A 15,883-nucleotide genomic window follows, 5' to 3' on the forward strand; every position below is an offset into this window, starting at 1 on the left:
ATGGCCAATCTCTCTGGCTGGAAAGAGCTTTCTCCTCACCTCCAGCCTAAACCTCCCCTGGCACAGCTTGAGACTGTGTCCTCTTGTTCTGGTGCTGGTTGCCTGCCTGGGAGAAGAGACCAACCCCCACCTGGCTCCAGCCTCCCTTCAGGGAGTTGCAGAGAGCAAGAAGGTCTCCCCTGAGCCTCCTCTTCTCCAGGCTAAGCAACCCCAGCTCCCTCAGCCTCTCCTCCCAGGGCTGTGCTCCAGACCCCTCCCCAGCTTTGTTGCCCTTCTCTGGACACCTTCCAGCATCTCAACATCTTTCCTCAACTGAGGAGCCCAGAACTGGCCACAGGACTCCAGGTGTGGCCTAAGCAGTGCTGAGCACAGGGCACAATGACCTCCCTGCCTCTGCTGGCCACACTGTTCCTGCTGCAGGCCAGGATGCCCTTGGCCTTCTTGGCCCCCTGGGCACACTGCAGGCTCCTGTTCAGCTGCTGTCCACCACTACCCCCAGGTCCCTCTCTGCCTGGCTGCTCTCAGCCACTCTGCCCCCAGCCTGTAGCACTGCCTGGGGTGGCTGTGACCAAAGACTCTGGGAAGAGTTTGTGTGGGAGAAGCTCTCCACCTCCTCCCCACCAAGCTTCCACCATGGAGGCTGATGGTGCACAGAGCCTTAGGTCTCTCCATACCAACACCCCCCCAGGCTGGGGGGGATGGAGGGGAGGGGGGAGGGGGTTTATCCCTGCAGGCAGGGTTACCGAGGGAGAGCTCCCTCCCCCCACCCCTCCCCTCCCCCCACTCTGTCCTCTTGGCAGAATTCCTGCCTGGATTTGTGTTCTGCCAATCTGCTGGGCTGGGTAGGGAAGGGATTTGCAGAGGGGAGACCTGGCTTGGCCGGGGGTGGCCCCAAGCCTCCCATCCTGGGGCTCCCGGCTCAGCAGCTGACCTCTTCCCCTAGGCATGGGCTGGGCTGGGGGGGAGGCATGGCAGGGGCAGGTCAGGCTCTCCTCCTAGCCCTGGTGCTGCGAGGGGGAGCCAAGGAGGGCTTCCAGGCAGGGCTGTGGCTGCTCCCCGGGCTCGGGGAGCTGGGGAGGGGGAAGGGGGGAGCTGGACCTTCTCTTCCACGCTCTTGGCAGTGTCTTTGGCACCCAGGGTTGGGTTGGCAGCGACCCCAGAGGGCTGCAGTCTCCCACTTCTGAGAGACAGATAAAGAAAGCACTTTGTCAACAGACCCAGCCCTGCTTCCCCGGAGCAGGAGCCGGAGGAGGAGTTCTGCGGGAGAGAGGAGAGGGAAAGTCCATTGCTTGCCCACGGAGGAGAGGGGGGAAAGGGAGAGGAGGAGGGGAAGGGGAAAGGGGGAGAGGAGGAGGGGAAGGGGAAAGGGGGAGAGGGGAAGGGGAAAGGGAAAGGGGGAGAGGAGAAGGGGAAGGGGAAAGGGAAAGGGAGAGGAGAAGGGGAAGGGGAAAGGGGGAGAGGAGAAGGGGAAGGGGAAAGGGGGAGAGGAGAAGGGGAAGGGGAAAGGGAAAGGGAGAGGAGAAGGGGAAGGGGAAAGGGGGAGAGGAGAAGGGGAAGGGGAAAGGAGGAGAGGAGAAGGGGAAGGGGAAAGGAGGAGAGGAGAAGGGGAAGGGGAAAGGAGGAGAGGAGAAGGGGAAGGGGAAGGGTAAAGGGAGAGGAGAAGGGGAAAGGGAAAGGGAGAGGAGAAGGGGAAAGGGAAAGGGAGAGGAGAAGGGGAAAGGGAAAGGGGGAGAGGAGAAGGGGAAGGGGAAAGGAGGAGAGGAGAAGGGGAAGGGGAAAGGAGGAGAGGAGAAGGGGAAGGGGAAAGGAGGAGAGGAGAAGGGGAAGGGGAAGGGTAAAGGGAGAGGAGAAGGGGAAAGGGAAAGGGAGAGGAGAAGGGGAAAGGGAAAGGGAGAGGAGAAGGGGAAAGGGAAAGGGAGAGGAGAAGGGGAAAGGGAAAGGGAGAGGAGAAGGGGAAAGGGAAAGGGAGAGGAGAAGGGGAAGGGGAAGGAAGTGGAGGAGGGGAAAGGGAAGGAAGGGGAGAAGGGGAAGGGGAAGGAAGGGGAGAAGGAGAAAAAGGAGGAGAGGAGGTGGAAGAGAAGAAGAAGAGAAGGAAAAGGAGAGGAGGAGAAGAGAAGGGGAAGGAGAAAAAGGAGAAGGGGAGGAGATGGAAGAGAAGGAGAAGGAGGGAAGGAGAAGAAGGAGAAGGGAAAGGAATGGAGGAAAAGAGAAGGGGAAGGAGAAAAAGGAGAAGGAGAGGAGGTGGAAGAGAAGGAGATGAGAAGGAGTAGAGGGGGTAGGAGAAGGAGGGGAGGAGAAGGAGAAGAGGTGGAGAAGGAGACAAGAAGGAGGAAAAGGAGAAATAAGTGGAGGAAGAGAAGGAGGAGGGGAGGGGCAGGAGAGAAGAGGGGGAAGGAGAAGGAGAAGGGCTCCTGTGTGCTCAAGAGCTGACCCAGAGCTGCTGTGCAGCAGTGGAGAAATTCCAGCACGTCCTGCAGGGGGGAGGCAAGGAGCCAAAGAGACAGGAACCATCCTTCCCAGGGCACCCCTGAGCCCCTGCCTACAGCCCTGTCTCCAGAGGGATTGGCCCTCCAACAGCTCTGGCCAAGCCAAGCACCTCCTGCAGCACTGGTTAGGCCACACCTGGAGTCCTGTGTCCAGGTCTGGGCCACTCAGTTTCAGAAGGACATTGAGAGACTTGAAGGTGTCCAGAGAAGGGCAATGGGGCTGGGGAGGGGTCTGGGGCACAGCCCTGGGAGGAGAGGCTGAGGGAGCTGGGGTTGCTTAGCCTGGAGAAGAGGAGGCTCAGGGGAGACCTCATTGCTCTCTCCAACTCCCTGAAGGGAGGTTGGAGCCAGGTGGGGGTTGGTCTCTTCTCCCAGGCAGGCAGCACCAGAACAAGAGGCCACAGTCTCAAGCTGTGCCAGGGGAGGTTTAGGCTGGAGGTGAGGACAAAGTTCCTCCCAGCCAGAGAGATTGGCCATGGGGATGTGCTGCCCAGGGAGGTGGTGGAGTCCCCATCCCTGGAGGTGCTCAGACAAGGACTGGCTGTGGCCCTTGGAGCCATGGGTTAGCTGCCAGGAGGTGTTGGGTGACAGCTTGGACTTGCTGATCTCTGAGCTATTTTCCAGCCTGGTTGATGCTGTGGTTGCTGACAAAGCTCTTGGAGGCCACATCAGCACCCAGCTGCTGCTGGTGGTGGCTGGGCAAGACCTGGCTCCCGTGCTCTGTGGAGCCCTGTGCCTTGCTTAGCTCAGGGTGGGAGCCCATGATGTCACCTCTGCCACATGTCCTGACCTCCCCCCAGGTGTTTGTGACCTGCAGGGCAAGGCCCTTTTACATCCTCCTGGTGGCTCATGCTCTCCACCCCCTGTCCCCTCCCAGGCCATGACATCAACGGAGCCCTGGAGCCATCCAACATCGACACCAGCATCCTGGAGGAGTACATCAGCAAGGAGGACTCACCAGATATGTAAGTGCTTCCCTTGCCCCACAGCAGGGCCACTGGGGTCCTCTGTGGGAGGTGTGGAGCAACCTCCAGCCCTGCAGTTCCTCCTGGCTGTGTGCCTGTCCCTCCTAAAGTCCTGCACTCCTTTCCCCTTCTTCCCTTGGTCTCTTCTTGGCTTCTCACTTTTGAATCTCCTCTGAGATTGAGTCTCTTCTCTCCCTTCTCTCTATTTATTCCCCCCTCCACCTTCCTGAGGGCACCACAAAAGAGTTTTCCTTCGTTTGAGCAGTGGAAGGAGCAAGCAGTAGGAGCTCATTGTCAGCACAAGTGTGGGAAAGGGAAAGGAAAGGTCTCCCTGTGGCTGGCAAAGAGAGGGGCAGCAGACTTGGGGAGCAGGAAAGGGTCGTCAGGGCCGCAGGGTTGGGGCAAGGTCTTCAGGGGTGATGTGACAGAGTGTCCCTGTGCCAGTCTGGAGGATGGAGCACAGTGAGCAGGCAGAGTCATCAGATGGGTTTGGTTGGAAGAGCCCTTGAAGGTCATGGAGTCCAAGGCTTCTCCCAGCACTGCCAGGGCACCACCAAGCCATGGCCCTCAGCACCACAGCTCCAGGGCTTGGAAACCCCTCCAGGGATGGAGACTCCACCACTGCCCTGGGCAGCCTGGGCCAGGCCTTGACAACCCTTCTGGGTGAGGACACTTCTCCTCATGTGCAGACTAACCCTCTCTTGGTGCAGCCTGAGGCCCTTGCCTCTTGTCCTGCCACTTGCTCCTCGGCAGGAGAGACCAAGCCCCAGCTGGCTCCAACCTCCTTGCAGGGAGCTGGGGAGAGAGCCAGAAGGTCTCCCCTCAGCCTCAGCTCTTGCTGTCTCCTGCTGCCTTCACAACCTCTGAGGCTGCTGCCCTGAGCCCTCCCTGGCCCTTTTCCAGCTCCCTGGTTGGATTTTGCCCCACCAAGGCCCGTGCCCAGCCGTGCCCAGCCGTGCCCCCCTGGACGCCCCTGCCGCTGCCACCACTCCGCCGCACGCGCCGCTGGCTTCCCGGGTGCCCCACAGCACCTGGGGGCCTCTGTCCCACCTGCTGCCTGCAGGGCTTGGGGAGGGGAGGGCAGGGGGCTGGGGTGGGCAAGGAGGTCCCACCTGGCCGAGCCCCCCCCCCCTCCGCTGAGCTTGTCCCCTTCTCTCTCCCAGCTGCTTCCCCGACATCCCCGCTCCCGCCAGCTACGCGCAGCCCCAGCCCTCCAGCTCCGCCAGCGGCAGCGTGCCTCCTGCCAGCTCCCTCACCGGTGTGACCACCCCCACCTCCGCTGGCCCCCTGCACCTTGCTCCCCCTGGCAGCCAGCTCCCGGCCCGCCAGGCTCCTCTGCTGGCCGGCTCCTGCGGACCCGGCTACGGCGCTCACCTCAACTGCAACAACAACAATGGCCTGGTGGTGCCCAAGGGCTACCTCGGGGGCCACTGCCTGAGCAGCGTGGTCCCTCCAATCAAATCAGAGCCTAAGGCCTCCTATGCACCCGGGTAAGTGGGGCTGGGGCGGCAGGACGAGGGCAGGGGGCGGCAGGACAAGGGCAGGGGGCGGCACAGGCGCCGCTCCAGGCTTGGAGGGTGGTTGCAGCTCAGCGGCTGGCAGAGCCAGCCCGGAGGAGGAGGAGGTCTTTGCTTCAGATGACTTTTGTTCACAAGGGCAGGCCCTGGAGGAGGAGGAGGAGGAATGAGCCTCTGGAAGGTTGGGTGGTAGATCGAGTTAGAGAGGAGCAGTGACCTCCCCCCCTGCCTCTGCAGGTGATGGTAGAGAGCTGTCGGCGCTGGGTGAGCAGAGGGGGCTGCTGCTGCCCCTCTCCCGGGTGTGTGATGGGAGAGGAAAGGAGGACAAGACCAAAGGCAGCCTCCAGGCTGTTCCCATGACTTATCCCAGAGGAAAGGGTGAACTGAAACTGGGCAGAGGTCTGCTTGGTCTTGGCCTGAGGTTGTAGATGCTCCGCTCAAGGGAAGAGAAAGCTGACATCTGAGCTGGGTTGGTACTCCCTTGCCATGGGGTCTGAGTGCAGAGCTGGTGAAGAAGAAGAGGATGATGAGCTTGTGGTGCTGCTGATGGACTCAGCTGGACAGTTAGTCCTGGAGAAGAAAAGGCATGCTTCCTGCTCTCTGGAATGGCCTTGTCTGCAGCAAGACAAGAAGGGAAGGACCCTGGCAGGCTGGAGGAGCACAGCAACATGGCAGCTGCTGGACCAGAGGGAGCTGAGGTCATGAAAGAGCACATTGGAAAGGCAGGCTGAGAGGTGGCACACCTAAAGCTTTGCTGCCTGGTAGAGCCAAAGGGAGGAACGTGTCAGGTCTCCTCCTCATGCACCTCCCTGCTCCATGCTGCTCTGCCCCACTCATAGCCCACAGCTGGAGTCCCGAGTCCAGCTCTGGGCTCCCCAGCTCAAGAGAGCCTGGGGACTGCTGGAAAGAGGCCAGGGCAGGCTCTGGAGGTGCTGAGGGGCCTGGAGCAGCTCTGTGAGCAGCAAAGGCTGAGAGCCCTGGGGCTGTGGAGCCTGCAGAAGAGCAGCCCCAGAGGGCAGCTGAGCAATGCTCAGCAAGAGCTAAAGGAGCTGTGGGGGGCAAGAGGCTGGGGCCAGACTCTGCTGAGTGGTGCCCAGGGCCAGGCCAAGGGGCAGAGGGCACAAAGTGGCAGGCAGGAGGTTGCCTCTGAAGCTGAGGAGAAAGTTGTTTGGGGGGAGGGTGCTGGAGGCCTGGAGCAGGCTGCCCAGAGAGGTTGTGGAGTGTCCTTGTGTGGAGAGCTTGCAACCCCCCCTGGGCACTGTGCTGCTGGGCAAGCTGCTGGGGGTGCCCTGCTGGGGCAGGGGGCTGGGGCTGGCTGAGCTCCAGCGGTTCCTTCCCCCCTCCCCCGTGGGTGTGGAAGGTGAGGGGGCAGGGCAGGGGGGATGGTGCGCGGCCAAGCGCTGCCACATCCGCTTGCAAACCAAGCGGGGTTGCTTAGCCTGGAGAAGAGAAGGATCAGAGGCGACCTCATTGCCCTCTACAACTACCTGAAAGGTGGTTGTAGACAGGAGGGGGTTGGTCTCTTCTCCCAGGCAACCAGCACCAGAACAAGGGGACACAGTCTCAAGTTGTGTCAGGGGAGGTTTAGACTCGAGGTGAGGAGAAAGTTCTTCACTGAGCGAGTCATTCGTCATTGGAATGTGCTGCCCAGGGAGGTGGTGGAGTCGCCGTCCCTGGAGGTGTTCAAGGGGAGATTGGACGTGGCACTTGGTGCTGTGATCTAGTTGTGAGGTCTGTTGGAACAGGTTGGACTTGATGATCCTTGGGGTCTCTTCCAACCTTAGTTACTGTGATACTGTGATACTGTGAACTTCTGCCATGCACTTGATCTCCAGGACCTTGCCAGAGTAGAAGAAGTCCTTTATGTGTGGCCCAGGGTGGTGGACATCTTGCCCTGGCTTGAGGATGTGAAGGCCAAGCTCCTGGGGCAGTGGGATGTGTGTTTGAGGAGGAGCTACAGGGGGAGCAAAGAATTGATTCAAATTGATTCAAATCCAAGGAGGTGCTTTGGAAGTGGCTGAAGAGCTCAGCTGCCTCCAGCCTAGGCTGGCTGGAGGTAAATAAGGAGGGGTGGAGGAGAGAACCACCTCTGCTGCCACCACACACAGCAGAGCTGGTCCTGCTGGCCCCTGAGCTGTGGGTGTGCTGGAGGAGACAGCTGAGAGCTGATTTGGTTCCACTCTGCAGTCAGAGGCAAACCCTGTCCCTGGTGACCTGGGAGCAGAGCCAAGGTGGTACAGCCAGCAGCTGTGGTGGTGGTGCTGAGGTTCATACAGGTCATGAGGCAGAATCCATCCCATGGGCTCCCCAACCTTTGCTTTGGTCCATCAGATGCCAGCTCCCAGCCCAGCTTTCCCAGAGCCTCCCCTTTAACCACAGTAAAGCACAGGGGAGTGGATCAACTTCTCTCTGGCTCCTTTCAATGTCTGTCCCCACTCCTTGAGGTCCTGGGAACCACTGTGGGGTGGTGGTGACAACCATAGAACCAGAGAAGAGCCTTCTAAGATCACCCAGTCCAACCATCAACCCAACATCACCATGGCCACTCAACCATGTCCCCAGGGGGCCATGGCCACAGGTTTCTTGAACCCATCCAGGGATGGGGACTCCACCACCTCCAGCAACCCAACATCTCCATCAACCCAACACCACCATGGCCACTGAACCATGGCCACAAGTGTGGTGGTGAAAGGAGGTTGGTGGAGAGGGCAGAAGGAAGGAGGGAGTAGAAAGAAGGCAGCTCAGGAAGGGTTGGGAGGGAGGCTGAGGCTTGGGCACCACTCCTGCATGGAGCTGCCTGCCTTGGAGTGGAGAGGGCTGGAGAAGGCCTCTGAGATCATCAGGTCCAACCAGCAACCCAACACCACCATGGCCACTAAGCCATGGCCACAAGTGCCATGGCCACAGGTTTCTTGAGCAGCTCCTCCCAGGATGGTGACTCCACCACCTCCCTGGGCAGCCTGCTCCAGTGCCTGACCACTCCTGCAGCGAAGAAATTGTTCCTCCTGGCCAACCTAAACCTCTCTGGGGCCATTCCAGGCCCTTTTCCTGCAGGATTCCCTGAGGGCCATGCCCCTGTCCTGCCAGGATGATTCCCTTTGGCTCCTCATGTCTCTGCCTGTCTTGGGATGACCTCAGCGCACACTTCCTCCTGGAAGGTGGAGAGAGGTTCTTGGCCCAGGCTGCTCAGGGCACCTCCAGCAGCCCACCACCTCCAGCAGCCCACCACCTCCAGCAGCCCACCACCTCCAGCAACCCAACACCTCCATCATCCCCCCACCTCCACCAGCCCACCACCTCCACCAGCCCACCACCTCCAGCAGCCCACCACCTCCAGCAGCCCACCACCACCATCAGCCCCCCACCTCCACCAGCCCACCACCTCCACCAACCCACCATCTCCATCAACCCACCACCACCATGGCCCCCAAACCATGCCTCCCAGTGCCATGGCCCCAGGATTTTTGGAGCACCTCTAGGGACTGGGGACTCCACCACCTCCCTGGGCAGCCCCTCAGGCTGGAGCTTATCGAGTGGACTTGCTTGGAGGGACAGGGATCTGTTGTGGGCACAGCTGGGAGTTTCCAAGCAGGGCTTGAAGGGTGGCAGGATCCAGCTGGGCTCATTGCTTCTGCTGGTTTCAATGACCTTGTCTTCTCTTTCCCCCCCTTGGTTGCCCTGCAGCACTTTACCTGACTCTCCTCCAGACTCGGGATCAGAAGCTTACTCCCCTCAGCAGGTGAATGGTGAGTGCTTCCAAGGGAAGAAAGGTGCTGGGGGTGGGGGGAAATAGTCATAGACTCCTGGAATTGTCTGGGTTGGAAAAGCCCTCTGAGGTCATCCAGTCCAACCATCAACCCAGCACCACTGTGGCCACTAAACCCTGGCCCCAGGTGCCTTGGCCGCATGACTCCTGGACACCTCCCGGGATGGGGACTCCACCACCTCCCTGGGCAGCCTCTTCCAGTGCCTGACCACTCTTGCAGGGAAGAAATGGTTCCTCACTTCCAACCTACACCTCCCCTGGGGCAACTTGAGGCCATTTCCTTCCCTTCTATCACCTGAGTCCAAGCCTCACCTCACTCCAACCTGCTTTCAGGGAGCTGTAGAAGGCAATGAGGTCTCCCCTCAGCCTCCTTTTCTCCAGGCTCAACACCCCCAGCTCCCTCAGCTGCTCACAGACTCAATAAGGTTGGGAAAGACCTCAGAAGATCATCAAGTCCAACCTATTCCCTAACCCCTCCTGACTAACTACCCCATGGCTCCAAGTGCCATATCCAAGCCTTTCCTGAGCACCTCCAGGGGTGGTGACTCCACCACCTCCCTGGGCAGCACATTCCCATGGCCAATTCCTCCTTCTGTGGAGAACTTCCTCCTCACCTCCATGCCTAAAGTGACCCCAGGATCCCAGCTGTGGCCTCACCAGTGCCCACAATCCCTGCCCTGCTGCTGCTGGCCACACTCTTGCTGCCCCAAGCCAGGCTGCTGGTGGCCTTCTTGGCCACCTGAGGCACATCCCCAGCTCCCCTTCGGCTGGCCGTCAACCAGCCCCCTCCTAGGTCCTTTTCCTCCAGGAAACTGTCATAATGGTAACAATAACAATAATCATTAATCATCCCCATGCCCCCCCCTCAGCCCTACCATCCTCCTCCCCTCTCTGCTCCCTGCAAGTGGTTGGCTCTGGAGCCCTTTATCAGCGGGGCAGAAGCAGGCGGCCGCGGTACGTGGGGACATTATCGGTTGGTAAATAGCCCCAGACTTTCACCTATTGTTCTCCTGCTGGGCTTTGCTGGGGAGGGAGATGGAAAGAACCAACCACAGAGGGAAGAGAAGAGGAGGTAAAGGAGGGAAGTCTGCTTCCAAGGGAAGAAATCAAATCGTCCTCCCTGGGGTGAGGTAGGACGTGGAGCTCGGCAGCCTCCTCCTCCTGCCCTCCTCCAGCCTGGGGGAGCTCCAGGCAGGGAGTGTGAGTGTGGCCATGCCATGGAGCCCAGCCTGGGCAGGCAGAGATGAATCCAGCCTTCAGCAGTAAGTTCCTTCCCAGCCCTTCCCTCCCTTTCTGGGTCTTGGGTTGGTGGGGGGAGGTCGTCTGCTCCTCAGGATAAGCAGAGCGAGCTGGGGCCATGCCCCCAGCCCAGGGGCAGCCTTTACTGCCAGCCTCTCCTGGCTGCTCCTGGGGGAGCCACCAAGCTTGGGATGGCTCCTCTGGTGACCTCCAGGGCTCTTGGGTGGGAGAAATGGCTTAGGGAGGGAGGGAGGGAAGTGAGAATGGAGGAAGGGAGGGAGGAAGAAAGGAGGGAGGGAGGAAGGAAGGAAAGGAGGAAGGAAAGGGAGGGAGGGAGGAAAGAAAGGGAGGGAAGGAGGAAGGAAGAAAGGAGGGAAGTGAGAAGGAAGGAAGGAATGAAGGAGGGAAGGAAAGAAGGAAGGAAGTGAGGAAGAAAGGAGGGAAGTGAGAAGGGAGGGAGGGAGGAAGGAAGAAGGGAAGGAGGAAGGAAGAAGGGAAGGAGGAAGGAAGAAGGGAAGGAGGAAGGAAGAAGGGAAGGAGGAAGGAAGAAGGGAAGGAGGAAGGAAGAAGGGAAGGAGGAAGGAAGAAGGGAAGGAGGAAGGAAGAAGGGAAGGAGGAAGGAGGAAGGGAAGGAGGAAGGAGGAAGGGAAGGAGGAAGGAGGAAGGGAAGGAGGAAGGAGGAAGGGAAGGAGGAAGGAAGAAGGAAGGAGGAAGGGAAGGAGGAAGGAGGAAGGGAAGGAGGAAGGGAAGGAAGGGAGGAAGGGGAGGAGGGAGAAAGGGAAGGAGGGAGAAAGGGAGGGAGGGAGGAAGGAAGGGAGGAGGGAAGGAAGAAAGGAAGGAAGGGAGGGAAGGAGGGAGGGAAGGAAGAAAGAGAGGAGGGAAGTGAGAAAGAAAGGAGGGGAAGTGAGAAGGGAGAAAGGAAGGAAGGGAGGGAGGAAGCAAGGAAGGAAGGTAGGGAGAAAGGAAGGTAGGTTGGTTGGCTGCTTCTGATCTCCCTTGCCCCCCTAGCCCCAGCCCGGCAGCAGCAGCACCTTCTTCGCCAGGCTCCAGGCCGGTCCCCCCCGGCAGCAGAGCCTGCTCTGGTGTTTTGCTGCTGGGAAAGGTCAAGAGTTCTGTTTATCTTGCTGAAAAGGAAAAAAAAAAAGGGGGGAAAAAAAATCCCTGGAATTCCTCCTGGCCCTTCCTTAAATATACCAAAGGGGCCAGGCTGCTCTCCAGAGGGACTGTGCTGGCAGAGAGGCAGCACCTCTGCCTGGGGAGGAGAGGAGCCTCCTGGGGAGCACCCATGAAGCAGCTCCTTCTGCTGGAAGGAAGGATGAGACTCCCAGACCTGCTTTTTTTTGCCCCCTGGAGTTCAATTGTGGGCCCTGCTTGCAGGGATCTTGGCCTGTCAGCTGCACCCTGGGGGAGAAGGGGCAGTGGATGGAAACTCCAGCACAGGAGGTTCCACCTCAACAGGAGGAGGAACTTCTGCCCTGGGAGGGTCCCAGAGCCCTGGAGCAGGCTGCCCAGAGAGGTTGTGGAGTCTCCTGCTCTGGAGCCTTCCAAGCCCCATCTGGATGTGTTCCTGTGTGCCCTGTGCTGGGTTCTATGCTCCTGCTCTGGCAGGGGGGTTGGACTGGATGATCTTTAAGGTCCCTTCCAACCCCTAACCTCCTGTGACCTTGGTGGGAATGGCAGTGTGCTGTGGAGGTGCAATGAGTGCTGGGAGGGCACTTTCTTGGCCACACTGTTGCTGTGACCAGTCCTGCAGGGCTGGAGGTGTCACACAAACAGGGCAGAGCTGAGGGGGAGACAAGAAGTGAAGTCTTGCTCCCTCTGAGGTGCCTACTGAGCCTGCTCAAGCCTTCCATCACCACCTCCCTCACCAACCCTCCAGCTGGATTATTCAGTCAGGATTATTATCCAGGCTCAGGGGAGACCTTACTGCCATCTGCAACTACCTGGAGGGAGGTTGCAGCCAGGTGGGGGTTGGGCTCTTCTCCCAGAACAAGAGGACACAGTCTCAAGCTGTGCCAGGGGAGGTTCAGGCTGGAGGTTAGGAAGAAGTTCTTCCCAGCAAGAGAGATTGGCCACGGGGATGTGCTGCCCAGGGAGGTGGTGGAGTCCCCATCCCTGGAGGTGTTTAGGAAGAGCCTGGCTGGGGTGCTGGGTGCCATGGTTGAGTTGCTCAGATGGTGCTGGGTGATAGGTTGGGCTGGAGGAGCTCTGAGCTCTTTTCCATCCTGGTTAATTCTCTATTCTGTATCTCATTTCACCAATTTCTACCCCTGCTCAAGCCACCCCTGGCTGAGATCCAACCATGCAGCTCTGCTCTAGGAGTCCTCCACGTTTGCTCCGAGCCTCTGTGGCAGCTGCCTGTAAACACAGCTCTCATTTGCTTCCACCTGAGCTGGTCTGGCAAAGCTAATGTTAGAGGGGGGAGAAACTTCAACCCACCACAGCCTCCAGAAGTGTTTTGGTTCTAGCTGAAGCCCTCAGCTGAGCATGGAGCTTGCAGCTTGGCTGGAGGCCTGAGCAGCTGCAGGAGGGGGAGGTGGAGTTAGAGTGCAGTGGAGTGGGATGGGATGGGATGGGATGGGATGGGATGGGATGGGATGGGATGGGATGGAATAGGAATAGAATGGAATGGAATGGAATAGAATAGAATAGAATAGAATAGAATAGAATAGAATAGAATAGAATAGAATAGAATAGAATAGAATAGGATAGAATAGGATAGGAATAGAGTAGGATAGGAATAGAATAGGATAGGAATAGAATAGGATAGGAATAGAATAGGATAGGACTAGGAACAGACCAGACCAGGTTGGAAAAGACCTTCAAGATCATCCAGTCCAACCTATCACCCAACACCATCTAATCAACTCAACCATGGCACTAAGCACCCTATCAAGTCTCTTCCTAAACACCTCCAGGGATGGGGACTCCACCACCTCCCTGGGCAGCACATCCCAAGGGCAAATTACTCTTCCTGTGGAGAACTTTCTCCTCACCTCCAGCCTAAACCTCCCCTGGCACAGCTTGAGACTGTGTCCTCTCGTTCTGGTGCTGGGTGCCTGGGAGAAGAGACCAACCCCCACCTGGCTCCAACCTCCCTTCAGGGAGTTGTAGAGAGCAAGAAGGTCTCCCCTGAGCCTCCTCTTCTCCAGGCTAAGCAACCCCAGCTCCCTCAGCCTCTCCTCACAGGGCTTGTGCAGAGAGGTTCATGAAGAGGCCCCAGAGTGGGATGGTTCAGGGCTGGAGCTGGGGCTGAGGACCCCAGGTGCATGCTGCTGCTCTAACAGCTCTCCCTCTTGCTCTCCTTGCAGATCCTCACCTCCTCCGGACCATGACCCCCGAGAACATGTGCCACCTGACTCCCCCTTCCCGCCTGGAGCACCCTCCTCCTCCTCCTCCTCCTCCACCCCCACCCCCACCCCCCCCCACCCCCACACCTTCAAGGTGTCCCCCCCCCACCCCCTCACCCCCACCAGCAGCAGCACCCCCCTCACTACCCCAGCCTGCAGCGGGACCTGTACATGAAGGCTGAGCCCCTGATGCCACCCTACGGCCTCGGGCAGGGCATGGCACCCCCTGAGCTCCACCATGCCCAGCAGTCACAGATGTTGCACCAGCTCCTCCAGCAGCATGGAGCAGAGTAAGGCCTCAGGGGGCAGGGGGCTTCTCAGAGGGGTTTTGGGGGAGGGAGGGGTGGGGAGCTGGAGGCTGCCGGAGCCTGGGCGTGAGGAAGAAATCCTTCCCAGCAAGAGAGGCTGGGATGGGGCTGCCCGGGGAGGTGGTGGAGCCACCATCACTGGAGGGGTTTAAAACCAGCCTGGATGAGGCACTCAGTGCCATGGTTTAGATGATTGGATGGTGTTGGGTGGCAGGTTGGACTTGGTGATCTCCAAGGTCTTTCCCAACCTGCTTAATTCTGTACTCTGTGATCAGCAAAGTTCTAGGCTTAAGGGTTGGGTGCTGGTTGTGTGGGAGGGAGCTGGGGAGACAGCAGGGTGGAGCTGGGGAGACAGCAGGGTGGAGCAGAGCCAGTTTCATACAACCATGGAATTGATTTAGTTGAAAGAGACCACCCAGCACTGCCAGGGCACCACCAAACCCTGGCCCTCAGCACCACAGCTCCAGGGCTTTGAAACCCCTCCAGGGATGGGGACTCCACCACCTCCCTAGGGCAGCCAGGGCCAAGTGCTGGCAACCCTCTTGGAGAAGAAATTGTTGCTCATGTGCCACGTAAACCTCCCCTGGGGCAAGTTGCAGCCCTTTCCCCTTGTCCTGTCTCTGTTCCTCAGGAGAAGAAACCAAGTCCCACCTGGCTCCAGCCTCCTTGGGCAGCCTGTGCCAGGGCTTCACAGTTTGCAGCACATGGCTCAGAGCTGGGTGGTGGGCACGGAGAAGAGGAAAGCAGAGATGTGGCTCTGCATGGGTGGTGCAGAGATTGGTAGCCACAGGGTGGGTGGGCAGAGCCTGGTGAGTGAAGGTGGTGATAGTGCTGAAGGAACTGCACCTAAACATGAAGGGAAACTTCTTCTGCTGAGGGACCTGGAAGAGCTCTGTGAGGAGCACAGCCCTGGGGCTGTGGAGCCTGCAGAAGAGCAGCCCCAGAGGGCAGCTGAGCAATGCTCACCAAGAGCTAAAGGAGCTGGGGGGGAGCAAGAGGCTGGGGCCAGACTCTGCTGAGTGGTGCCCAGGGCCAGGCCAAGGGGCAGAGGGCACAAAGTGGCAGGCAGGAGGTTGCCTCTGAAGCTGAGGAGAAAGTTGTTTGGGGGGAGGGTGCTGGAGGCCTGGAGCAGGCTGCCCAGAGAGGTTGTGGAGTGTCCTTGTGTGGAGAGCTGGCAACCCCCCCTGGGCACTGTGCTGCTGGGCAAGCTGCTGGGGGTGCCCTGCTGGGGCAGGGGGCTGGGGCTGGATGAGCTCCAGAGCTCCCTTCCAAGCTCCACCACCCTGGGATTCTGTGAAGCTCCCTGCAGGAAGGTTTGGGGGTTCTTTTAGCAAGACCCCAGCCTCACCTTGTGCTGGGGGGTGGGAGGGTGAGCTCCCTCCCCAGCTCTCCTTGTCCTGCTGAGCTCTCTGCTCTCCGCAGCCTCCCGGTGCACCCAGCCAAGAAGCGGAAGCACTCCGAGTCCCCTCCCACCACCCTCAATGCCCAGATGCTCAACGGGCTGATAAAGCAGGAGCCAGGCATGGGGGCAGTGCCCCTCAACCCTGACCGAGTGCCAACACCTCCCTGGCACCAGCCAGGAGCACTTTCACCAGGTATGTGGTGTCTTGGACCACCCCTCCCCATCCCCTGACCCCTTCCCCTCAATACCCCCTCCAGCACTGGGGCACTGAAGCACTGAATTGAGTCATGGAATCATTGAATCAATCATTGAATCAATCATAGAATCATTGAGTCACCAATCACAGAATCATTGAGTCACCAATCACAGAATCATTGACTCATCAATCACAGAATCATTGACTCATCAGTCACAGAATCATTGACTCATCAATCACAGAATCATTGACTCATCAATCACAGAATCATTGACTCATCAATCACAGAATCATTGACTCATCAATCACAGAATCATTGAGTCACCAATCACAGAATCATTGACTCACCAATCATAGAATCATTGACTCACCAATCACAGAATCATTGAGTCACCAATCACAGAATCATTGACTCACCAATCACAGAATCATTGACTCACCAATCACAGAATCATTGACTCATCAATCACAGAATCATTGAGTCACCAATCACAGAATCATTGACTCACCAATCACAGAATCATTGACTCATCAATCACAGAATCATTGACTCACCAATCACAGAATCATTGACTCATCAATCATAGAATCATTGAGTCACCAATCACAGAATCATTGACTCACCAATCACAGAATCATTGACTCATCAATCAC

At 58.6% G+C, this 15,883-nt stretch overlaps 1 protein-coding gene across 1 annotated transcript in view; it reads left to right on the forward strand.

The window, feature by feature from the left end:
- The window catches only part of MYRF (myelin regulatory factor), an 84,152-nt gene that overhangs the window by 32,551 nt on the left and 35,718 nt on the right, over positions 1-15,883 (forward strand). Inside the window, 6 exon segments of the mRNA XM_054171968.1 lie at positions 3,364-3,451; positions 4,615-4,941; positions 8,653-8,714; positions 13,285-13,387; positions 13,389-13,613; positions 15,054-15,226. Of these exon segments, the coding sequence (XP_054027943.1) occupies positions 3,364-3,451; positions 4,615-4,941; positions 8,653-8,714; positions 13,285-13,387; positions 13,389-13,613; positions 15,054-15,226 (978 nt within the window).

This window comes from Dryobates pubescens, chromosome 22, assembly GCF_014839835.1.
Source record: "Dryobates pubescens isolate bDryPub1 chromosome 22, bDryPub1.pri, whole genome shotgun sequence".
Classification (NCBI taxonomy): domain Eukaryota; kingdom Metazoa; phylum Chordata; class Aves; order Piciformes; family Picidae; genus Dryobates; species Dryobates pubescens.